Below are 26,098 nucleotides of genomic sequence, written 5' to 3' on the forward strand. Positions count from 1 at the left end.
ATTCTAAAAATGGGGGCAAGAGCTGACCTTATGTGACATGAGTAAAAGAGCTGCAGAGGGAAAAGGCTGAGTGAAACACCGAATTCACAAAAAATGAAGCCTCACTTTTCATATATATTTTTCTAAATTGGATCCAAATCCTCCCTGGCTCCTTACGCAGTGAAGTCAATGAATAAGTTAGGCACATTTTTGCCCTATTCAATGGTAATATAGAGCTCCTATATTGTATAGCACTTTTGATCTGTAGATCTGACAGCACTTCACAAAAGAAGGAAAGTATCATTAGTCCCATATTAAAGACAAGGAAACTGGCCTAACTCTAGGAACTCAAGTTTGAAAATGTTGCCCTAAAGTTTTGCATGCTCTAAACCATTTCTCTATTCAATCCATAAAACTTGAACTAGATTATGTGGTTTCTCCCTTTTCCCAAAAAGGATCTCATTGTCCTGAGGATCATCTAGGTTCCATATGGTCCCTAGCTCACCTCCCTTAGGCCCTCTGATTCTCACTGCCCTGTTGGTACCAAGCTTCGTGACTATTCATTACAGATCTCATTATCTTGTGGAGCTGCTAAGTTTTCTGACTCATCTTCCCCCTCTCCCACCCCAGCTCTCATTGCTCTGTGAAGGACTTTTGGGTTCATTGATTCATCCTTTATAATGCTGTGCAGAGCTCCTAGCCTCTGGCTTTGCTAGACTCTTGCCTTCTTAGGTATTATCAGCACTGTAATCTACTTACAGTGAAAAAATATGAGTTTATTAATAAAGGTTAAAATTTAAGAGCTAGCGAGCAAATACAGTAAGAACTGGTTACAAGTAAAACAAAAGGTATAACATGCTTCTTATAGCCTAAACTTAACTTTAACAGGCTAAGGCCTTGTCTAACCATGTCTCTTACCCAGATGTCCTTTACAGTGCTTTTCAACCAAGCCCTAGTTGAGATCCCACTTTAATTAATGTAATCACACTGCCCAATTATTCCCTCCGTGCAGGATCAAACAGGGGTCCTTTTGTTTTCCTCTTATACCCCAAAGTTCATAATCTTTCCACTCCCCCCTTCCCCAAAGGCAGGACAACACTGTGGGTTTTAGTTTCCAGTGTCTTCCCCATGTTGACTTCACCTTTCCTCACTGACTTGGAATGCAAACATAGCTCCCATTGTGTTTGCCTTACAATGCGTAATTTACATCAGAGACTGAGATAGGTGAATAGACATGCTTTGTCTGACAGAAACCCTGTTTGTCACCAATAACTGGTGACAGAGTTTAAAACATATTTTTAGCATGTACATATCGGCATCACAAACAGGAACGAGGAGAAATATTGAGATGAGAACGATGGGGAAAATATTGGCAGGCTGGTCAACATACAACTCTGACACCAACTTAGTTCCAAATAAAGATGCAAATGCACCTTGTCTAGGCAGGATTTATTGTATGGTTAATCAAATGTGAAAGCATGGAATTTATCTGACAAGCCAAAGTGAGTGCACACCACGTAAGATGCAATCTTCAGTGTAATAATAAACTTGAGCTTGCAAAATCTAAAGGCTGAAAAGAGGCTTCCATCCAATTAGTAATATCTCATGAATTATACCTCTAAATTGGATTTTCAAATTCATCATATCCCTAATAAAGACTAAGCAGAAATCAGCTTCCCTTGTGAAAAAGCTGAAAATACAGTTAAGACTACGTTTAGGCATCTATTCTCTCATCTTTGTGTGTGGAGCTTACACAATAAATCCTGTTAACACTAATGTAAGTTATAGGCATAAATCCTCTGTACATCAGTGGGGAGAATAGATCCCTTGCTGTTACAATAGATCAGACTGTGATCAACAGAGAAGACATTCAAGCAGTTTTTATGTGAGGTAGGTGAAAGTATCTGTTTGGTGCTGGATTTATGGCACAATAGTCAGATGGCCTAACTAAAACTTTTAATAGCCTATCTGTAAACTTTGGTAGACAGCATAATTATCAGTGAAAAATGTTTGTGGGAAGGCATTGATAGATTCACTGCACCATCCCTTCCCAATTGTTCCTCCACACACAGCTCTTTCCTTCCTTGTTTTTCTGTACATTTGTGTCTCCTCTTTCTACCTCTCCTCTAGTCTATCTCATCGTTGTGTTTGTCTTATTGCTTTCTCTTCCTTTATGGAAGCATCTCCAAAATTTTGAAAGCTGAGCCCCACCACTTCAGGAAAAATGAATCCAACAGTGTCACATTAAAGACATAGCCATATTTTAGAATTTCAACTTAATACAATTAAATAGTATTTTAAAATGCTTCCTTTGTAGGCCTTCATAATGTGACACTTCCACTTCCTTCTTATAAGCTTTGAAGAACAGTGAAATAGTTAATAATTACACTTGATAAGATTATTTAAATTTCTTATTTGTTGAAACCAAAACTCTTTTTTTTTAAATAGGGCTGGTTTTGGCAAATCTCCTGACTTAAAAAAGTTTTGGAAACAAATAAACAAAAAGCTTGTGAAAAGGAAAGTTTGTTTTTTGAGTTGAAATGACTTTATTTTAAAATTTTAGTAAATTTAGACAAAGGTTTTAAAAAGTCAAATAATGTATAGACATCATTGAAACAAAACATTTTGATTGACCCAAATTGATTTATATTTATTTATTATTTTTATTTAGTGAAAAATTAAGATTCTGACTTTTTGTGTCAATTTGAGATGGGGAAAATTTTTTACAGGACAGGAAAAAATCACTTTCCACTCAGCTCTATTTTAATGATGTTGGCATTTAGCATATCACATTGACATCTGAGTTAGCATCCTTCTGAAATAAAGGGAATGGTTCACATTTGAGATTAATAGTTTAAGGTTCACTGAAACTCAGGTAGACACCACTGCATACATTACACTTGATTCATATTTGGTATTCTTCACAACCATAATGTTTGTTTAAAGTGAAAACTGGTATCCAAGGTATAGCTATCACCACATAGCATAACAGTTCCTACGGTGGTGTTATAAACCAGTACAACTTGAAGGAACCTAGAAGTTGTTCTAAATTGTGTTAAGGACAGAACTGGCCTTGGCCAGACCCAGAATCAGGGAGAAGCAAAAAAGGAGATGTAAATCTCTAGTTTGGTGCACGTGGGGACTCAATCCACTATCAATAAAACTGTCCAAAGCTCTATAAAACTGTGGTATAAAGATTTTCTTGGTTAGGATGACTTTCATAATTCACTCTCAGCTTTGCCACTCATGAGTAATGTGGCCATCCTAAACTCATTCTGATAAAACCTTTGTACCACATCTTTTTGTATTTTCTACATAGTATATCATGTCATTTGTGGTGATTTCTTTTGTGATATTAGAGAGCTGTTTTCAGAGGAAAATGCAGATAGCTTCCCTTTAAATACATTCTACAAATATTTCCTTTAAAAATTATTTACATAGATTTTTAAATGCTGAAGGCTCCAAATAGCAAGGGTGAGATGGTAATTCACCTAAAAATTTACTTATTAATTTTCTGTATTAGCCCTTAGATTCTAACAATAGCTAGGAAAAATCTAGGATAGATGGATCATTCCTAATAATGGTCTGTGTGGAATTGTACTTGAAGGAGGAAGACGACAAGGATTTCCCCGAGTATTTTCCAATCTAGGGATTTCTCCTTCTAGACTAAGTGCATAGTAAGCACTGTGCCCTTCCAGGCCCAGCCATAGTATGTCATAGTTCAGCTTTTTTGTCCCAGTGCAACCAGCTAGCTCTGCTGGTTTATGTGTTGGTGCATCCCTCTCTGCCCTTTCAGGGCACTGTGCTCCTGGGGAAGTAGAGACAGAATAACCCCAGTATCCCCCACATAGCTGGAGCTGCAAACCTCCCTGAAGCTTATGCAGGCAGTGCTAAATTGGGGAAAGTCTTCTTATTACTTACCCTATGACACACCCATGCACCTACAGCAAGGGCCAGGCAGAGTTCGGCACTCTTTATGATTGAGAACGTTATGAGAAATGACAGAGTTCTGTTGGAGGAGCAGGTTTTTGTAGTTTGTGGATTGTATTGTGTAGTTAGTGAGTGTGCGTGTGTGTGGAGGCTGCTAGGGGCCGTGTGCTGGGAGAGCAGCTGATCCCTGAGTAGGGGGCGGGGCTTCCCTGATTAGGGGTCCTAAATAAGTAGCCAGCCAGTCAGGCAGCGGCACAGCAGCCAGCTAACAGAGCTGCTAACAGGGGAGTTTCAGTGGGAGTTTCCAGGAGGAGGTTGCAGGGGAGACCAAGGCAGAGGAACCAACAAGCCAGAGAAGAGAGTGGACAGTGGGGTGCCAGGAGCCCGGTGCCTGTAGGGGGTCCGCGTTGTGTTGTGGGGCCTGGACCACCAGGCATGAGGCAGGGAGGCCATGACTGATACAGAGGTGGCAGCAAAAGACACAATGAGGATGACTGGATGTGGAAGCTGCGGCATGTACATGATCCTGGAAGGGTTACCTGAAAAGGGTTACATCTGCATGAAGTGCAGCCTGATAGAGCTGATGGAAGAAAAGATCCAAGGCCTGGAGATGCAGGTGGAAACCTTGTTTGAGTTTAGAAGAGGGTTCGAGGAAATGATGGAACACAGACATGAGGGGGCCGAAGGGATAAGCTCAGATGTACAGATGGAAGCAGGACCAAATAATTCTGAGGAGGGGCTGCTGGGCCTGGTGGTCCAGGCCCCACAACACAACGTGGACCCCCTACAGGCACCGGGCTCCTGGCACCCCACTGTCCAGGAAAGTGGACGGTGGAAGCATGTGACTAAGAGAACCAGGCAGAGGAAAAGAAGAGCCAGTGAAGGAGAAATAGAACTCAGGAACAGATTTGCAGAGTTGGAAAATGAAGAAGGGGCACAGCAGGTGGTCGCTGAAGGAGAGGGGCAAGGAAAAAGAGAAGAGCAGCTAGTCCTGCAGAAGGAAGGGAGGAGTCAATGGAGGCAACACCAAATATGAGCCCCAGGAGGACTGCAAGGTCAATAGGAATCGAGGGACTTGCAGCCAGTGGGAGCAGGGGATGGATCAGAGAATCACAGTGTCACCAGAAAAAGGCAGGTCTACGTGATTGAGACTCCTTATTGAGAAGAATAGACAGGCCTGTAACTAGAGCTGATCAGGAGAACAGAAGGATGTGCTGTCTGCAGGGTGCTAAGATACAGGATGCGGACCTGAGGCTGAAAAGGATCCTAGCGGGAGCGGGAAAGAATCCGTTGATTGTCCTTCATGTGGAACAAATGATACAGCTAGTTACTCGCTGGACTGTATCAAGGAGGACTATGCCAGATTGGGGAAGATGCTCAAGGAAATCGAGGCTCAGGAGATCTTGAGTGGGATTCTGCCTGTTCCTAGAGCAGAGCGATGAGGGGTGACAAGATTATGGCAATTAACAGATGGCTCAGGCAGTGGGGCTCTAAGGAGGGCTTTGGGATGTATGGTCATTGAGAAGCATTTACGGACAAACAACTGTTCTCTCAGGATGGACTTTCACCTGAGTAAGGAGGGAAATAGACTTCTAGGATGGAGGCTCGCCGATCTAATTAAGAGAGCTTTAACTAGGAATTTGGGGAGATGGTTGGAGATGTCCAGGAGATCTCCACGCCAGAATTGAACCTGGAGAGGGAGCTAAACAAAGTAAGAGGGGATACGGCCGTGGAGCAAAGAATTGACATAAGGAGGATGGGTAGTGTACGTACCAGACTAACAGGTGATGCTGGTGGTTCAATGTCTGTGCATAACGGGATAAAGAATGTCAGTGAAGCCAAATGTCAAAAGTTAAAATGTCTGTACACTAATGCCGAGGTACAAAAATGGAGGAACTGGAACTATTGGTGCAGGAAGTGAAACCGGATATTCTAGGGATAACAGAAACATGGTGGAACAGTAGCCGTGACTGAGTACAAGTATTGAAGGCTATGTGCTGTTTAGGAAAGACGGAAATAAAGGCAAAGATGGTGGAGTAGCATTGTATATCAATGGTGAGGTTAACTGTAAAGAAATAAGAAGTAAAGGAATGGACAAGACAGAGTCTGTCTGGGCAAAGATCATACTGGGTAAGAAGCTAATAGAGCCTCCCCTGAGACAGTGCTTGGGTGTGCTACAGACCGCCGGATCTGATTTGATATATGGATAGAGACCTCTTTAATGTTTTTAATGAAGTAAACACCAAGGGGAATTGTGTGATCATGGGAGACTTTAACTTCCCAGATATATACTGGAGACAAGTGCTTGCAAGAATAATAGGGCTCAGATTTTTCTGGATGTGAGAGCAGATGGATTTCTTCACCAAGTAGTTGAAGAACCGAAAAAGAGGGATGCCATTTTGACTTGGTTTTTGGTGAACAGTGAGGACCTCGTAGGAGAAAATGGTTGTAGGGGACAACCTTGCTTCGAGTGATCATGAACAAATTCAGTTCAAACTAGATGGAAGGATAAACAAAAATAGATCTGAGATTAGGGTTTTTGACTTCAAACGGGCTAACTTTAAAGAGTTAAGAAAATTAGTCAGGGAAGTGGATTGGACTGCAGAACTTGTGGACCTAAATGCGGAGGAGGCCTGGGATTACTTTAAGTCTAACCTGCAGAAAGTATCGGAAGGCTGCATCCCAAGAAAGGGGAAAAAAACCATAGGCAGGAGTTGCAGACCAAGCTGGATGAGCAAGCATCTCAGAGAGGTGATTAAGAAAAAGCAGAAAGCCTACAAGGAGTGGAAAAAAAGTGGGATTACCAAGGGAAGCTACCTTAGTGAAGTCAGGACATGTAGGGATAAAGTGAGGAATGCTAAAAGCCATGTAGAGTCGAACCTTGCAAAGGGAATTAAAACCAATAGTAAAAGGTTCTATAGCCTGTGATGGGCAAGGCAGATGGCTACAGTAAAAGTACTGAGAAACAGGTATGATAGCCCCAGGCTAAACAAATCCCTAGGACCATGGTAACCAAATGGCAGTTGCTCCAGGTTAATCAAGACACCTGGAGCCAATTAAGACCTTTCTAGAAGGCAGTGAAGATAGCTACTTTTAATTAGAACACCTGCAGCCAATCAGGGCAGGCTAATCAGGCACCTGGGTTAAAAAGGAGCTCACCCCAGTCAGGCAGGGAGGAGCCAGAGGAGAAGGAGTGCAAGTGAGGAGCTGGGAGCAAGACGGCAAGGAGCTGAGAGTGAGAGAGTGTACTGCTGGAGGATTTAGGAGACAAGCATTATCAGACATCAGGAGGAAGATCCCTGTGGTGAGGATAAAGAAAGTGTTTGGAAGAGGCCATGGGGAAGTAGCCCAGGGAGTTGTAGCTGTCATGCAGCTGTTACAGGAGGTACTATAGACAGCTGCAATCCACAGGGCCCTCGGCTGGAACCCGGAGTAGAAAAAAAGAACAAGCAGAATGCCTACACGGGAGTGGAAGAACGGTGATTGCAAGGAGCTACCTTAAGTGAGCGTCAGGACATGTTTAGGATAACGTGAGGCAGGCTAAAAGCGTGCAGAGTTGAACCTTGCAAAGGAATTAAGCACCAATAGTAAAAGGTTTTATTAGCCACCTAAAGAAAGAAACAAAGGAATAAGAAGAAGTGGGAACCCTAACTGAGGATGGAATGGAGGCTTAAGGATAACCTAGGCATGGGCAATATCTAATAAGTACTTTGCCTCAGTCTTAATAAGGCTAATGAGGAGCTTAGGGATGGTGGAAGGGGGTATCGATTAAACGGGAAGAGTGGATATGGAGGTAGATTTACACATCAGAGGTAGAAGTCAAACTAGAACAGCTTAATGGACAAAATCGGAGGGCCCGGACAATCTCATCCGAGATATTAAAGGACGGCGCATGAAATTGCTGAGCCCGTAGCAGAGTTTTTAATTAATCGGTAAAGCTGAGGGTGTACGTCACTGACTGGAACTTGCGTGAACGCTGTTCTCCATCTTCACAGTGGGTAAAAAGTGATCGGAGCTTAACTATAGGGCCTGTTAGTTTGACTCTGTAAACCGTATGTAGGTCTTGGAAAAATATTGAAGCAGAAGTAGTATCGGGACTGGAAGGGTCAATGGTAATTGTGAGACAAGATTACACTGGATTGCTAGGGTTATCAGGTCAGTCGTGCCAAAACCAACCTGATTCTGCCTTCTTCGAGAAGGTGACAGATTATATTAGACAAAGGAAATGGGTAGTACTAATAGTACTCTGATCAGTAGGGCATTTTGGTACACAGCACATTGGGAGATTGATTAGATTAAAGGATGGTGGAATATTAAGTAATACGTTGCAGAAGCATGGGAATATAAACTTGAAAGAGAGGTAGGACTTAGTTCAGGGTGAGACTCACGGGTCTATGAGGGTGTGAACTGTCAGGCTGGAGGAAGGTACTCATGACGGTTCCTCAGGATCGCGGTTATTAGGAGCCATTCTTATTGTAACCTTTTTGATTACTGACTGGCACAAGGAGCGCGAATGTGCTATAAGTTTTCGGATGATACCAAAGCTGGGGGTATTGCTATACACAGAGAAGACGGCGTACCATTACAGGAAGATCTGGACCACCTTGTAAACTGGAGTAATAGTAAATGGATGAAATTAATAGTGAAAGGTGCAGGTCATGCATTGGATAATAATAAGAAATCGTAGGATTTATACATTGGGGACCCATTTCATGTGAGAACAACAGAGGAGGAGAGAGACCTTGGTATGGTATTGGTGAACTCGCGGATAGACTGATGAGCGCCAATGCAAATATGGGCCATTAAAACACAGCACTAGCTTGTTGGATGATCAGTGCGGTTATTTCAGCAAAGATAAGGAGGTGTTTTAGTTCACCGTTGTATAAGGCAGCTGAGTGGACTCACCTGGTTCAAATTACTTGTATGTGCAAGTTCTGGTCTATCCCCATGTGTTAAGAAAATGATGATCAAACTGGAAACAGGTTCAGACACGGCTAACTAGTGATGGATCGAGGAAGGAACACCTGCTTATTGAAAGGAGATCCATAGAGCTTGCTTGTATTTAGCTAGGCCAAGAAGGCATGCGAGGGGATATGCTATGCTCTATATAAATATCATATCAGAGGATTTACACATTAGGGTAGGGGAGGAATTATTATAGCTTAGTACTATAGTAGGACAAGGTCAATGGTACAAACTGACACTAGGAAGGTTCAGACTTGAAATTAGTACGAAGGTTTCTAACCATTCAGAGGAGTGAAGTTCTCAAACAAGACCTTCCAAGGTGAGTAGTGGGGCAAGACATATCTGGCTTTAAGACTAGGGCTTGAAAAGTTTATGGAAGGGATGGTCATGAAGGATGTTGTTAACGTGTTTTGCGCAATTGTTCGTTGGTTATCAGCAGATAGGTCTCTCATGGTTCTGATGGGATTGATGGATGAGCATGGGATTCCAGTTACTGCCAGGAATTCTTTTCCTGCCTGCTCTGGACTGGGGGCCTTGCCCACCTGCTAGGTTTAGCTGTATCGCCATATGGGGGTTCTGGAAATGGTGAATTTTCCTCCAGGCCGATTGAAGCATAGGCTACATGGAGGTTATATTATCGCACTTCCAATGCAAGGTGATGGCATGGGTCACTATTGCTGGTGGACTCTCTGCAGCTTGAGGTCTTCAAACCACAATTTGAAGACTTCAATAACTCGGACATAGGTTAGGGGTTGTTACAGAAGTAGATGGATAGGGTTCTGTGGCCTGCTTTGTGCAGGAGGTCAGACTAGATGATCATATTGGTCCCTTCTGACCTATGAGTCTATGAGTAACATTCTATGAGTGGGAAAGGTTCAGGGATATATGAGAATGAAAGGAAAACTGCCCTTTCAAGTCTATCACATCCTCTGCTGGCACTACAACCACCCCATAAGAGGGTGCACATCATGCTGTACTAAGGAATCCAAGTGAAAGTGGACCATAGGGAGTTATATATGTGGCTATTATTTTAGTATAATAGGATTTATTTCAACATTTTCTATCAATACATTTTTTTTTAATAAAAAAATAACTATGAAAACTCTTTACAGTACTCCACTGATCTGATTCTATATGGTTCAGCTCCATGCTCTGGGAGGATGTGGGGGGAGGTTGGTAGCTTTGATGTCAATAGCATGGTGCATGCAGAGATGTCTCAGTGGAATGAGAGTCACCAATCTGCAATTTCAGGGAACTAAAATGAAAAAAACATAATTATCCCCTCTTATCCTTGTTATTTGGGGCATTCAGCTCATAAAATACATATTTTAGTTCCTTTTCCAAAACAAGTCTTTGAAAAGAATGAACACATTGGAGCCAGATTATATCTGTCAGAAGCGATCAAAATAATTTTTTTATTGTACCAAATCCACATAATCTTCCTGAGTGCTACCATTTGCATTGGGATCTTTATGGAAGTAGATATATGTATTAAAAACAAGTACTGCTAGAGTTCCCTGTTGGCTCCACATCTGAGATGGCTGCAGAAAGTTATTCTAACAAAGGTCAGGAACAACTAATGCTTCTGACACAAAAATCAGTTAAGCAATTTATCATGTGATACAGATTGAAAAAGTAGGAAATTCTACAGACAATTCTCCCTTTTCCAAACCTCTCTCTCTTGTAGCTCCATCTATCATTTTATATATTTCCCACTCAGTTTTTATTCTCTTCTTTAAAAATAAATAACTAAAAAGTAATTCTGCTCTAAATATAGGAAAGTATGTGAAGGCCTTGTTAAGATGGAAAGTAACTCTCAGGGAAAAAGCTAATTTTTTAAAAAGTGTGAACCCCAGAACGTCAAACAACTGTGATGATGAGATTGTAAGAGCTGTGATGAGTTGTTGTGTCCCAATCCTATAGGGATTCCAAAGGTGTACTCTTTTCCCTCCCACCTGTAACCTTTAAGAGCAAGATTATTTCTCTTCCCAAATACACACAGAATAGTAAAGGAATTTCAGTCCCCTCTTTACTCCCTGTGCAAGCTCCCTCCATTGTGGGTCACAGTACAGTGGGGAGAGCAGCCTTCACAGGGCCACTACTCTCCATCCCATGCAGCTGGGTGAGGAGTGGAGCAGATGGGGAATACTCAGAACTAAGCAACATGCTGACATGACCCTTAGTGGGGAAGAAACCTGTAACTGGCATGGATGTTGAGCAAATTCCTTTCCCTCTGGAGCAGGAGGGAAGGAAAGCATGAAATAAACTGTGATTCTCAGCATGACTCCCCTGGTACAAAATATAGCTCCCCCTCAGTACAGCTATGTGCTCTCCTTATTTAGAGCAGGTTTTTCTGTTACAGTCTAGCCCTAAGAGAGTGAAACTGATGACTGTTGACTCAGTAAGGGCCAGATTCTGATAGCCTACTGCTTTTGGAGTAAGGAACTATTCTTGAACAAGGGTATCAAAACATGGCCTTAAGTCTGGACCGATTAGATTGGTAGAATAAGAATAGGCCTGACCCTCCCCCTGACTTGAATTTAATCCAGCACTTAATTTTATCTTACTTTTAAAGGTTCAGTTCACTTTCAAAATGTGCATAAGATTTTCTCTTGCCTTGGCACTTCTCATGTCATACTGAAACTAGAAGTGAAAATAGTGAGATACTGTGAGAGACTTTTTGTGGTATTTCTGGGCTGACTGGAAACAAAAATGTTCATTCTCTTGAGATTTCTAGCCCTGTTTTTCAGACTCAGGAGGTTGGATAGTTCAGATAATCCAGACTTTTGGGATCTCGTGTGAACTGAACTGTACTTCTAAACCTGTTGAAGCTGACAGAGAAAATAGTAAAAGTGGGACCTGCTCAGAGCGAGGCAAGCCCCCAACTCTACTCCCTGGCTGGAGCGCCAGAGCGGGGCACACCCCCAACCCCGCTCCCAGCCTGGAGCCCCCTCCTGCACCCCAGAGCCCCCCCCTCCCATCCCAACCCGGAGTCTCCTCTCACACCCTGAACTCCTAATTTCTGGCCCCACCTGGGAGCCCACACCTCCAACCAGAGCCCTCACCCCCTCCTGCATCCCTACCCCCAATTTCATGAGCATTCATGGCCCGTCAAACAATTTCCATACCCCGATGTGGCTTTCAGGCCAAAAAGTTTGCCCAGCCATGATGTACACTGCCTATGCATACTTAATTCTGCCCCCTTTTGCATGAGCATTAGATAAGTAAATTTAGGAGCCTAAATCTCACTGAAAGTCAGTGGGATTTAGATTCTGAAGTCAGGTAATTTGGAAATTTTAATCACAATTGAGTTCCATGATCACATACTATTTTTGCCATAGGACCCTGCCTCATTCAGTGGAGAGGATGCACAGTGCTTAAGGAATGAGACAGATGTTCGATATTTTTATTTTTTTCGTTCAGCTAGTGACTCCTGCCTTATTTACTGAGTACTGTGCAATGAATGCAGAATTATTCATGTCCTCAGTGTTTTCCAGAGAGATCCTCACTATAATATCTCCATGCCTCAAAATTAATGAATTTATCTTGTACTGAAAGATGAGAGATTTACTATTCTAATTTTACAGGTGGGGAAACTGAAACAAAAAGACATGCCTGAGGCCACACAGTAAAAAAGTGACAAAGCTGGGATTAGAATTCAGGAATTCCTGATTCCCAACCCAGTGTTCATTCCTCCAGACCACTGCTAGAGAAGCTGAGAGCAGCTACAGTTCCCATGAGATAGGAGTTCTGTGGGGAAAAAATATTATCTGATTGTATAAATAAAGGCTGTATCATAATGATTACACATAAGGGGGCTGAATTAAGATCTCACAGGCAATTGCAGAGCTGGCATTTCCTAACTTGACCTTCCAACCTTAACATTACTTTAACATTTTTTTAAATGTAATGTCCTACATTTTTTTTTATTTTAATGGAAAAAGGTACAAACAAACAAATTCTATCATGGTTAACTGTAACTCCCACTACATAAGGTTTGGCTGCGTTCTAAACTTGAAATTCCTTCCAGACATATGATTTCCATTTCGATGATCATGTATCGTCAACACGGTTTGAGCTCTGACCCTTCAGCAATGCAGTAGTGCTTGAGCTAACTACATTGGTTATCAGCATGATAAGACTGATACTCAGGGGCAGGGAGCGAGTGGGTGTGTGGACTGCTCGGGTTATTTTGCTGGGTCTGGGAGGCTGTCTGTTTCCAGAGTTTTCACTGCATTGTGGGCTGCTGCTGCTGCTGCTTTGGTGGTGATATGGATGTAGCCTTTTAGAATGTTTATGTTCAGTTATTATTTTGGCAGGCTGCCAAAATTTACCTGAGGAACACAAGTAAGAGATGGGAAATAACAATTTAAGAATTTTATAACTCAACAAAACCTAGAGAATGTCATGGGACAAAGAAAAGGCATGTCTAAGGTCTTACGGATTTCTCTTTGCTGACTTGAGAAGCCCTGCTGCAAATATTAGAAATGCTGGAGCACCTAAAAAAAGTTGCAAGAATCTGTAATGGGAAGTGTTAAGCAATTGAAATATAGGGGTAATTACTAACTCCCCTATAATAAAATGGATTTGGTGCTTTCCTAAAGGTTAAGAAATGTATCTCTTTGCATTCCTCCTCCCTGTTGCTTTTCAATCGGTGTTTTTCAACAGCAGTATGAAGTTTGGAAAGTAGTCTAATGATTGATCATTGGAAGGTAACTACACATTCAAAACAAACAAACAAACAACAACAAACGAGTCCTTGTGGCACCTTAGAGACTGACCTCAGACTTGGTAAGGCAACTCCCATCTTTTCATGTATTTACACCTGCTCCTGTATTTTCCACTCCATGCATCTAATGAAGTAGGTTCTAGCCTACAAAGGCTTATACTCAAATAAATGTGTTAATCTCTAAGGTACCACAAGGACTCCTCGTTCTTTTTGCTGATACAGACTATGATGGCTACAACTCTGAAACCTGTCCACATTCAAAGTTATTCTAGTTTTCAAAATTTGCTGAGCCAATCTGATCTTAAAATGGTGATGAAACTCATCTAGAAACATCTATTTCAATATATTAGACATGAAAGCTAATTGTTATTGTAATTATTGCTAACTGTGTTTAAATATTATCAGATATCTAATATTGCTCTTGCTTTTACGTCTCGTTAAACTGACTAGTTACTATCAGTTATTATTGGGCCAGAATGTCACCTGGTGTAAACTGACATGTTCCATTGACTGGAAACTACATCAATTTACATTAACCAGCGATCTGCCCCTTTATGTCAATAAAAAGTTAATGTAGGTCTGATTTCCCTGTCCACTACACCGATTTCCAACAGCGTACTTTTGTTAAAATTAATGGTGTGCAACTGGTGTAACACAATATTGAATCAGGCCATATTTCCTGCTGCTGCTATTGCAAAATAAATGGATCCCAATTCTGCACCTGGAATTATTCACATGCAGGAGTGCTCTTACTGATATAGAAAGTCCAAATTCTGACACTGCATTTAGATATGAAGAAAAGTTGTTTTAGTCACAGAACGCACCAAAGTCAAACTGGATTAATTCAAGGGGAGAAATGACTCTGACTTTAAAAAAGTCAGGCCTCAGAAGAAATACAAGGAAATGTGAGTGAGAACATATCCTCTAACCACCTCTATCGGAAGTCCTTTCACTAGACAGCTGGAAATAAGCAGCAAAAACATGTGTGGCAGGGAAGGGGGCTGCACCTCAAGCCAGTCCCCCATCTGTTCTCTCCTTAGTCATTGAGAGAGAAAAGGGGGGTGAGGCCAGCATATTTAAGGTAAGCCCAGACTTTTCAAGAGAATCTCGCTCTCTGGCTAACTGCCCCATCCTCTCAGCTCTTAATGCTTAGATTAGGAACTGTGTCGCTTCTGATGCCATGGGTCTGACTGATCACCTGTTTTTAGGAATCAGGCAGGATTTTTTCCCACGGGCTTGTGGTATTGTAGGGTTTTCACCTGCCTTGCAGACTCCCAGAGACACATTTGGGTTAGAAATAAATAGGATCTGAGGTTTATATAATGTTGCTAAGATTACCGACTTGTCACAGCTTACAACTGGTGTCCAGTGCAGATAAAGGCTAAAAGGGCCAGCTCCCAGACGTAAATGAATCCTGGCATTGTGCAGTTGGATTATGTGCTTATGATGGGAGGAGCCTGAAGTCTTTGTGGACTGAGGTTCTCCTGCCATTCCAGCTTTGTGGCCTTTTTTACTCCACCCCCACTTACTCAGGGAAGGGAAGAGGTTTCACAACTGACCTGAGTCTGTGGGGTAGCTCAGGGAGGCCCTACCCTAAATTACTGTTTGGTTTGTGGTTAAATCTCTGTAACCTGGACTGGAACCAGTCAAATGCCTGGCATGTGAGAGCAGAGGGCAGGCAGCATAGTGCTCCTCCGCAAGGAATAATTAATAAAACTGCAGTCTGCCATGGAAACCCATCCCGGGAGCGTCAATAAGAGTGTCTGTGTGGGAAGGGAGAGAATGGGTGAGTTATCTAGGCAGGTCTAGTTGTTGGTGACAGGTTCACATATGTCCCAGCAACAACAGCCTATTTTATAGGATGCCATCCTCAGATATCACAGAAACACAAAGAAAAGAAAAAGTAATAGCTCTCCCGAAACCTTACGCAAACACATTCAAATGCATTTTACAGCATTAAACCGGCCATACAAGAAGACTACAAATAAGAAAAGCCTCAGTAAACACTTAGATAATCACAGTGTCCCATAAGATATTTTAATTACTTTTTAAAGAATCACAATTTCAATTTAAAAACATCTGAGATAATAAATTCTTTATTTTACCACATTCTCCCCATAAAAAATGTAAATACCTTTTCATATTTCTGCATTTGCATATCCATGATTTCCACTGAAATGTACCCCAGCTTTAGACATAACCCATCATTTACTCTTACTTATATTTCATTTATTTAATCTTCAGATTCTGCCTTTGAATATACAAGTTTCCCACTGACTTCAATGGGAACTGCACAAACATACCCCCAAGGTAGAATCTGGCTTACAGTGTATAAATGCTGTGGGTTCTAACGTTCAAGAGTAATAAAATGATAAACAGTGGCCTTGTGTAAAGTTGTCCTAATTTAACACACTAAGTATGAGTATGTTCAAACTGTAGCTTTATCTTGTAGTACAAAAAGTTTTATACTTACATTATTTGAATATCTCTCAAACAAATTCAATTAATGCTGCTGTTCACTATCCATTGTTATTTTTCAGAGTGCACAGTATAGATGTGTAATAAAATTCATTGCACTAAGCCTTCATATATTCCAAAATCATTATCTTCAGCAACCATTTTTCATGATATATGATAATGAAGTAATAAAATGCAAAAACCTTTTATCTAAAACACTTGGAATGTGGTTTTATGTAGCATCTGGGTTCTTCCATGCAATTTTTGATCTGTTTAGAGAAGCTGATTAAATTTAAACACAAAGGAAACAGCAAACTCCTTCTCAAGTAAAATGGCTTAACAATGCTTCAAGTAAAATATATGCAAAGTAATAGCAGATACTTTTATAATGAATTACAACCCCAAAGACAAGGTTCTTGCAATACTTATCTGTTTTCCTGTAGATCAGCTATAAGTCTAGATCTCTTTTCCACATGGAGGGTTTATCTACCTAAAGAGTATATGATTACAGTAGCAAATATCAAAGAGAAAGTTACACTCTCTACGTACATTACAAAAACACTGTCAGTGATCATGAAATTAATCAGCACATTCAGCATGTCAAGTAACAGTATTTCCCTTCAAAGTTCTCTAGTAGGTCATATCTCCTATGCTATTATTATTACCTGTACAGATTTGTGCTCGGACTGGTGTTGACCAGTTTCCCATTTCTCAAATTGTTTCTTCACACTTGCTAAGCCACCAGGTATTGTACAGGTCTCTGATTCCTCTATAGCCTAGTGTAATAGATAAAATAAGTGTTATTTACCTGATACAGTAAGAACAGATGTTCATGCAAATATTTTTTTTCATTAAGAGAAATAATTTGTTTTTACCACTTAAATAACCATTGATTTCCAAAATTTATGTAGCCACTTAGTGATAACTTCCATCAGCTTATTCTGCAAGCTCTGCTATCTCATTGTATGGTAGATTCTATATTTAACTAGCTCATACAGAATTTTGAATTTTTTTCTTGCTTCTCTGTAAGATACATTTTGATATTGCATGTCTCACTATTGTTAGAACATAGTGCAACTGTAGCTAGCACACAGAACCTATGAATATTAGTATACCTCATAATAATAATAATTAATAGTATATGTCATAATAAAACAAACCCAAAATAAGGCTGTCAAAAATACTAAATATATAAACATTTAAGACTAGTTGTTAAAACATCACTGAGTCCCTGTGGGATTACTATCTCATTGATTTATAGAGAATAAAAACACACAAATAATAGACCATCTATGGAATTACCTTATCCAGAACTTCTTCAACACCATTAACTGGTGATGTACAAAAGGTGCTGAGAGACAAGCAATAGATCCTGTTATATCTATAAATCCTCTCTTCCAAAACTAATATCCAAGGTCTCAAAGGCCTCCTGCATAATGCTAAGAATTAGTCATGTGTATTCAGCAATGTATAATACTGTTTGTATTTGCAAGGACTACTCAGGCATCAACACAGACAGGCTCAAACCTGCAGGAGGTGATAAATTTGGAGAACGGAGCAGTCATACATTCAGATGCTGGTGGAACTAGAGGGCTAGTTATTAAAAACCAAACAGTGTGGCTTGCCCTGGAACAGTGTAGATAATGGGTTCCATCTCCTCACTCACTCTGACCGATGGGATGATGATCAATTACCATGTAGGTTTTTCCAGCTGTCCAGGGGGAAGTAAGCCTAGGGTTCAAACTACGGGTCAAGCCTAACTCCCCCTTCAGTCTACATGCAAATCATGTAATTTGGGTTACATAACTGCCAATTAACTTGAGTTCACTCACGCCTTTTTCAATGCTCATCTAGACACTCCACAAGCATTTGTTCTAGGACTCCATGAACCTTGTACAAACCACAAATATTTGTGTCCTATCAATTCTTTTAATGTTAGCATACTCTTCTGGGTTTGGTTGTTACATCAGTGAGACCTCTGTAAAGTGTTTAAGTGAATTTCTCAGGAAGCCTGGCAAGATAAAAATGGTAAAAAGTATTTTGCCATTTTCTCTGTTTTTTAGTAGGAGCAAATCATTTAGGAAACTTGAAAAAATACACAGAGTTGTTAATTCCTTCCAGATATTTTTAAGGATCATGCAAATAGAGTGCAATATTTAATATCTCAAGCCCAAAGTATCACAATTCACTTCTATTAAGTAGTTTCTTGATCATCTTTCTGTTTGTGCCCTTCTGCAAGGTTTCTGAGGTATTAATGATAAAGGAACAGGCCACTGAACCAAACATCATATGTCTGAGATCCCACCAGCCTCATGTTTCAATTCTCTGTTATTTCTCTTTCTGCTGTCCAGTATTTTACTACATTTTATAAATATATATAAATTGAAGTGTGTATACACTAGTTCTCCTATTCATTATTCTGGGATCTAGGCTTTTTAGGACTATTCCTTTTTAGTTCCTACCTTACATGTTGAAGAGAACTCTGGGGTGTATTCTACAGTACTTAATTGTTGAAATAATGTTCCTTCAGTCACTTCAGTGGTCTGTCCTTCCCTTCATACCAACAGAAAACTCCTACTGATGTCAAAAAGAGTAACACACTGAAATCAACAGGAGACCAGACTCATTAATGGATTCCTATACTTACCTCTCATGTTTCTGTTTTTACAATAATTTCTAACTTCATCTCTCTCTTAAAAGAGAAATTCTAAGTATCTATTTTCTGGTCCATTAAAGAATGCTGTGTTTTACTACCCTTACATTTTCTACATTTTCACACGCCAATATTTAAAAAAGGCTCTAGAGGTGATCCCGGCAATTACAGACCATTAAGTCTAATGTCGGTATCGGGCAAATTAGTCGAAACAATAGTTAAGAATAAAACTGTCAGACACATAGAAAAACATAAAACTGTTGAGCAATAGTCAACATGGTTTCTGTAAAGGGAAATCTTGTCTTACTAATCTATTAGAGTTCTTTGAAGGGGTCAACAAACATGTGGACAAGGGGGATCCAGTGGACATAGTGTACTTAGATTTCCAGAAAGCCTTTGACAAGGTCCCTCACCAAAGGCCCTTAACATAAATTAAGTCTATCATGGGATAAAAGGAAGGTCCTTTCATGGATTGAGAACTGGTTCCAAACCAGGGAACAAAGGGTAAAATTAATGGTAAATTCTAAGAATGGAAGAGGGGTAAACTAGGGTGTTCCCCCAGGGTCAGTCCTTGACCAATCCTATTCACTTATTCATAAATGATCTGGAAGAAAGGGCAAACAGTGGGTGTCAAAGTTTGCACATGATACTAAACTCCCTCAAGATAGTTTAAGACCAAAGTCAGACTGTGAAAACTTCAACAAAGATCTCACAAACTAAGTGAATTGGCAACAAAAATGGCAAATGAAATTTAATGTGGACAAAGTAAAGTATGCATCATTGGAAAAAATAACCCCAACTATAATGTACAATAGATGGGGGACTAATTTAGCTACAACATTCAGGAAAAAAGATCTTGGGCATTGTGGATAGTTCTCTGAAGATGTCCACGCGTGCGGCAGAGGCAGCCAAAAGCAACAGGATGTTAGGAATCATTAAAAAGGAGATAGAGAATAAGACTGAGAAATATATTCATTGCCTTATATAACATCCATGGTAGCCCACATTGCTCGAATACTGTGTACAGATGTGGTTCTCCCTCACCGTCCAAAGATATTTCTATGCACTAGAAAAGGTTTCACTGAAAAGGGCAACTAATGATAGGGGTTAGAAGAGGGCCCATATGAGGAAAAGATTAACGAGGCTAGGCCTCTTCAGGCTGAAAAGAGGAGACTAAGGTGGGGATATGATAGAGGTATTAAAAATCATGAGTGATATGCAGAAATGGATAAGGAAAAGTTTTTACTTAATTCCCATAATACAGAGAAGCAGGGGTCACCAAATGAAATTAATAGGTAGCAGTTTAAAACAAATAAAAGGAAGTTTCCTTCTCCACACGAAGCCGCAGTCCAACTTGTGGAACTCTTACCTGAGGAGGTTGTGAAGGCTGGGACTATAACATGTTTAAAAGGAAACTGGATAAATTTCCATGGTGCTAAGTAACATAAATGGCTATTCGCCAGGGAAGGTAAAGAATGGTGTCCCTAGCCTCTGTTCATCAAAGGATGGAGATGGATGGCAGGAGAGAGATCATTTGATCATTGCCTGTTAGCTTCACTCGCTCTGGGGCACCTGGCATTGGCCACTGTCGGTAGACAGATACTGGGCTAGATGGACCTTTGGTCTGACCTGGTACGGCCGTTCTTATGTAATATAATCTAGAAGAAAACCACATGATCATAATACTGTTTCTAAGTATGTTTTCTATTGTCAGCATGTGCTTAAGATAAATCTTTAGTTCCATGCTGCACTCCTTTACTTTTGAAGTTGTTAGAGTACCTTAATTATTTACTGTATACATTCTACTGTCACCTGATAAGGAGTGTTCCCTAAAAGTGGTAACCAAGTTCAAGCCTACTGTCATTTCATTCATGGTTTCAGGAAACCCTGGTACAATTATTACTTAATTATTTCAGTTCTATAAATGTTTTTTTCAGAAATTATGGATAATGTACAGTGTTTTGGAACGCTGTACACGGAGCTGCAGTTTATTTTTTAGCAACAAATGTGAATGATATTTAAAGATATAAACCACATTTTTAAGTACATTACACTGTTAGGCATGTACTGTATTAATAATTCTTCGCAATCTATATTAAGTATTTCTGTAAAATAAATTCCTATTGAATAGAGAGGCACACAATAGTAAAACAAAATTAGTCATCAGATTTTTTTTATTATTACATAATAGATGACTAGTTGTTTTGATAATATTATTAAACAATGCTCTTTCATTTTTCATTATATGGGAGGTTTTTAAGAACTGGTTAGACAAACATCCGTCAAGGACAGACTAGGCATACTTGGTCCTGCCTCAGCGCAAGGGGCTGGACTAGATGACGTCTCATGGTCTCTCCCAGTCCTACTTTTTATGATTCTGTGTCATTGTCCAGTTTAACACTGCAGTAATGTCAAATTCCCTAGTTTGAGCAGCCAGAGTTAGGCATTGTTTTGAATACAATTTCATTACTTGCTGACTATAAAAATTGATAATAGTATAGAAACCTGTATTCTTCTATAATCATAATTGGTTTAGCAGAGTGGCTATGTTGCTAATCTCTCATTTCTATGTTGATTTAAATATTCCTAACAGATTTAGTGCATACAAAAGGAAAAAAGAAAAACTGTACAACCAGTGAATTAAAATGAGCCTTCCAAAAGATCAGTGGTATGCAAACGCATAAGAGACTGAAATGAATTGGTAACTTTGCTGTGTAGGTGTTCGTAATTCAAGTTTTCAATTTTGTTCTACATAAAGATAATGTGGGCAAAATGATGCGACTGCTTTTGTGAATAAGCGAGCAGAATATGGCCGTGTGTAAACAAAAATAGCAAATTATGAAGACAATTGTGATGTTAAATAGAAGGCAATATCTTACATTGGCAGAGGAGCTGCTGCGCTCTACTTTGGACACAGCTGCTTGATACATAGCCATTCTTTCCTTCAGTGAGACAGAATCTTGGAAATCCAATGGTACGCTATCACTCCAGTTCGTGTTTTCTTCTGAAAATCCACTTACAGGCTTGTGACAGCCAGCAATAGCTAAAAGCAAACATAATATTTTATATCAGGAGGTTTATTTTTATTATTGAATACCTGCTTTTTAAGGCTGAAAGAAAAGAAAAATTGTCTTCAAAAACAGATTGCAAGAGTTAACAATGTTATCCAATATCTATGGCAATATTACATCAATTCCAGCTTATAATGTACGAATTGCAGGAAATAAATTACGGTTCTGAATCGGGTCCAAAGTGCTCAAGCCTTCTCCCAGTGAAGTCAATAGGCATTTCAATGGAAACAATGATGTTTCTTATTGAAATAAATATCACTTTTTTAAAACCTCTACTAAAATAAAGATTTTTCAACAAAAAGACATTTTTCTTGATAACCTAGCAAAAATATATGGTCACCAGAAAACGTGAATATATATCCTTTTACATTACAAGCAAAACCACTATAACTCAATACGTAAGTTATAATGGGGCAAATTCTATTCTAATCAATTGGGTTGCAAGGGAGTAACTCAGAGCAGAATTTGTCTCCAGTTTATTCATTCACTATTAATTATTTTGTCTGCACTGGAGTATTAAAACCTCACTGATAATTAACTACTTTGACCTCACTCATACCAAGTGAGTGTACAGCAGCTGAGCACTGCAGAGGTTGTCACTTAGACTATTACTTTTACTTTGAAAAACTGTGTATAAAATGCCACACCTAAATTGCTGTGACTTCCTCAGTTTACACTGCACCCACGAAGTTGACTCATTTCCATTAAAAATGTGAACTGTCTCATCATAGCCTACTTATTAGCTCTTTCAAGATCTTCAGTTGATATTTCGTTCATATTATCTAAATCTCTACATTAGGTGAAGAAGATATATTCCTTTCAGTAGAAGACAGCTTACTTTGAAATTTTCACCTTAATAATTTTGCAGCTGACCAAAAAAGTTACTTTGATATGTTCATATATTAGAACACCCTACAGTAACTGGTTCTTCAAGATGATGTCATCAGTGGCCTCATCCTCGCTGGTTAAAAAAGGTGCATTCTTTACCTTTGGGGTAACTAACATGCCTGAGCTATCCTGAGGTAAAAACAGAGTAAAGACAAGCACTTTCATTTTACCATGAGGTAAGCTAGGCAAAGTCAGCACTATATGTACACCTTCACCTGGGTTGACCTCATCTAGTTTCCCTTGAAGTAAAACTAAAGTGCCTTGTCTTAACTGTGTACTTTTACCTTGGGGTAGCTCACATTTCTTAGTTACCCTAAGATAAAGAGTGCTCCTTTTTCAGTAGTGAAGACAAGGCAAGTGTGGATCACACTGTAGATAAGCGAGCAGTGAGTCATTTGTGTGACAGAACGACACTGATCACAACTAAAAGCTAAAAACAATAAGGGCCTGTGCCTGTTGGAAGTTTCTACTTTCTGTATATTCAGTATGCGCCTCTTAGTATTTAAAATGGTTGGATATAGACAAAGGTTTTACAACTTCTCTTCAACTTTATTAGGAATTTGTGCCTGCAGTATCTTACTGACTCATTTCTTCCTGTAGTATATCACCAGGGAAGATCTCTGTTGAAAGGAAAATCCCAGGATGTAGAGAATACTGCTTGATAGCACATAGTGCTGCTTTGCTTTTGCTTCTGTGAACATACTGCAACCTGACTGTATAAAATAAGCCCAATGGTTCATGTTTCATATCTCTGTCATGTGTAAAGTAGTAATATTTTTCTCAGTGTAAAATCAGTAGAGAACAATTAATTTAATTCCAGAGCAAGTACCAGTACATCTATCTTTTTTATTATTTATAATTCCACATTTCCATTATACAAAAACTGCTTTTTGAGAGTCTGTACAAATTAACAGTAAGAGACTCGTTTTAATAATAAATAGGCTTCTTAACATGCTAGCTGAAAATGGCAGTACCTTTGTGTAAGCCAGCACATCAAAATCCAAAATTTTAACTAGTTTAAAAACTATAGTTAAATTAGTCCATGCACATTTCTGCTCTTGTTCTGAAATTTCAAAACCCCATGAGGGTCAAATTTGGTATTGGATACATTACCATAGATTAGTGGGAAATGCATGTGTGAATATTAGGGCCGAATTTGCCCTTGAGTTTAAGATAATTTTTAAGCAAAAATATTGAAGAAGAGTAGCCTCTAAGCTTGTGAAATATCCAACCTAAATGTAGGTGAAATAAATGGTTAAAGGAGCTTAGTGAGTCAAGTCAATTTTTTTCCCAAATAAATAAATTGTTTTTAAATACAAATCCACCCATTTGAAAACTAGACATAGTATCTAGATTTGGTTATGACACAATACCTTAATGAAGGCAGAATATTCCGGTAAATGGCAAATAAAACTGAAAGTTGCTGTGGAACAAAGTTTTGCTTTTACTATGCAGCTCAGGTACTGAATGTCAAGTCAGAGACAGATAATATGATTAACTGAAGTGAGATTTGCACTCATAATGAAATTTAGGAAATCCACCCACAGCAGCAGCAGCAAAACAGCTGCAGAAATGGGTTTACAGTAAAGAGAGCGAGTGAGCATATGGCTTTGTTTACTTTTATCTGGATGAAGGTGCAGTTCAAGGAAAATCTGGGAAGGTGAAGACCTTCATATATGAACATGGAGCATGTATGATACTTTCTAGAGTGAGACAAGAGGATAAAGGACTTGTAGGAAGCTTTGCTTTGCCACTTAATACTCTCATTTCACTTCCTGCAATTATTTTCATTTAATAAAATCATTTGATGTGCTGTTTATAGGATTTTTTTACAATCTGAATGTGATAATGGTTTTGTTTTTTCTAAATGATATTGGAACACTAAAACCCAGGTGCCAATCACGGAGATAATCCACAAATCAGTGCTATATAGTCATGATGATTTCACTATTTGTCATCCCATTTACCTAGTAGTAGGGCAGAACCCTAAACAAACAAGCCCTGTGACATATATAGTTGCTCTGGAGATGCTCACTGTAAAGGAAAATATTTCACATTTTCATTATTCTGCAAAAGATGAAAATAGCGTTAGGGCATATGATTCTAAAGAAAGAACCTAGTCCTTCAAATGCAAGTAATCAGCAGTTTTGAGCAGGATAAGAAGTCTCCCTTGTAACAAAGGATTTGTCCTTGGTTTTTCAAAAGGTGTATGAATGCAATCTATTCCCTTAATGGTTGAAGGAGAAGCAATTTTATGTTATATATAGAAGAAATGTGTATATCTGAATAGCTTATTTTGTATGGCACACAATAGGAAACGTCCTTCTTCTGAGTGAAGTCTTGGGAAAACACACCAGCTTGGGGAGACTTTTCTATACCTATCAGAGCAAGATTCTGTGTAAATGGCCGATAAGGACATTTCATATTCAATTACATTTTCTGGGATTTCCTTTTATTAATTGAAAGTTACTGACACACTTCTTCAGTTATTAGGGAGAGAGAGGGATTCTTTTCTGGTAGTCTTTTTAGTATTTATCAGAATATAAAAGAAACACACCTGACATACACATTTACACAAAGGGCCTTCCTTCTAAAATTAAAGCATTGTTTCAGTCCACAAAAGCAAGAACATCTGCTGGACATGGTTATTTTTATTATGATTATTTAAGCCCTATGTTATCTCACTGGCAGCTAGGCCTGGTCACAATTATTTTTTTTAAATGCATACAAATACAGAAAACCATCCTCAAAGGTAACCTAAATGCTACTGCTACTACTGTGGCAAGGAATGCACCTGATACTGGAATGTGTAATCCAGGGCCAGGAAAGTTAAACCAAAAACTTAAACAAAATAAATATCTTATATTGTGCCCTGAAGACCAGAAAAGCCAGGCCCTGTTGGGACCTCTTTAGGAGCGGAGTCTTAAAAGACCCTTCACATTCCTCTGACACTATTCCTACAACATTCACTCCTAGGAACTGACAAGACAGATAGTGTTAAAGACCATGGGCTGAATCCTGAAGTCCTTACTCTGTTCTGACTCAGGCAAAATTCCCATTGAAATTAGTGGAAGTTTTACCTCAATAATAACTTAAGAATTAGGCCATATGTTCTTAAGCAAAACCAATTATTCTGTATAGCGCCAGTGTTTGAATTGTACTCCTGCAAATAAAGCAGATATGAATACAGAACAGGCAAGGAAAAGTCATACTTACCACATATGTAGCACTTTATAATTTCCAAGCACTGTACAAACATTAATCTAATATATGACATAAGTAGTATATTGTCATGTGTTAGCCGTAACAATATGGTTGTAGTATGAGTTTATTGCTCACATAATGCTGACTGTCTCAGTTTCTGCATGGGTTGTCCGCTATCACTCAAGTGAAAGCACCTGTCTTTTTCAGAATGCTGGACCTAGT

The 26,098-nt window shown here is 39.4% G+C and overlaps 1 protein-coding gene across 1 annotated transcript in view; it reads right to left on the reverse strand.

Moving 5' to 3' along the window:
* XIRP2 (xin actin binding repeat containing 2) overlaps nt 1–26,098 on the reverse strand; it is a 61,878-nt gene that overhangs the window by 24,148 nt on the left and 11,632 nt on the right. The window contains exons 2-3 of the mRNA XM_032770923.2: nt 21,593–21,756; nt 16,726–16,836 (exon numbers count right to left, since the gene is read on the reverse strand). Coding sequence (XP_032626814.1) covers nt 16,726–16,836; nt 21,593–21,649 — 168 coding nt within the window. The 5' untranslated portion in view covers nt 21,650–21,756. The remainder of the gene's footprint in view (nt 1–16,725; nt 16,837–21,592; nt 21,757–26,098) is intronic.

This window comes from Chelonoidis abingdonii, chromosome 10 (assembly GCF_003597395.2).
Source record: "Chelonoidis abingdonii isolate Lonesome George chromosome 10, CheloAbing_2.0, whole genome shotgun sequence".
NCBI classification, from domain to species: Eukaryota; Metazoa; Chordata; order Testudines; family Testudinidae; genus Chelonoidis; species Chelonoidis abingdonii.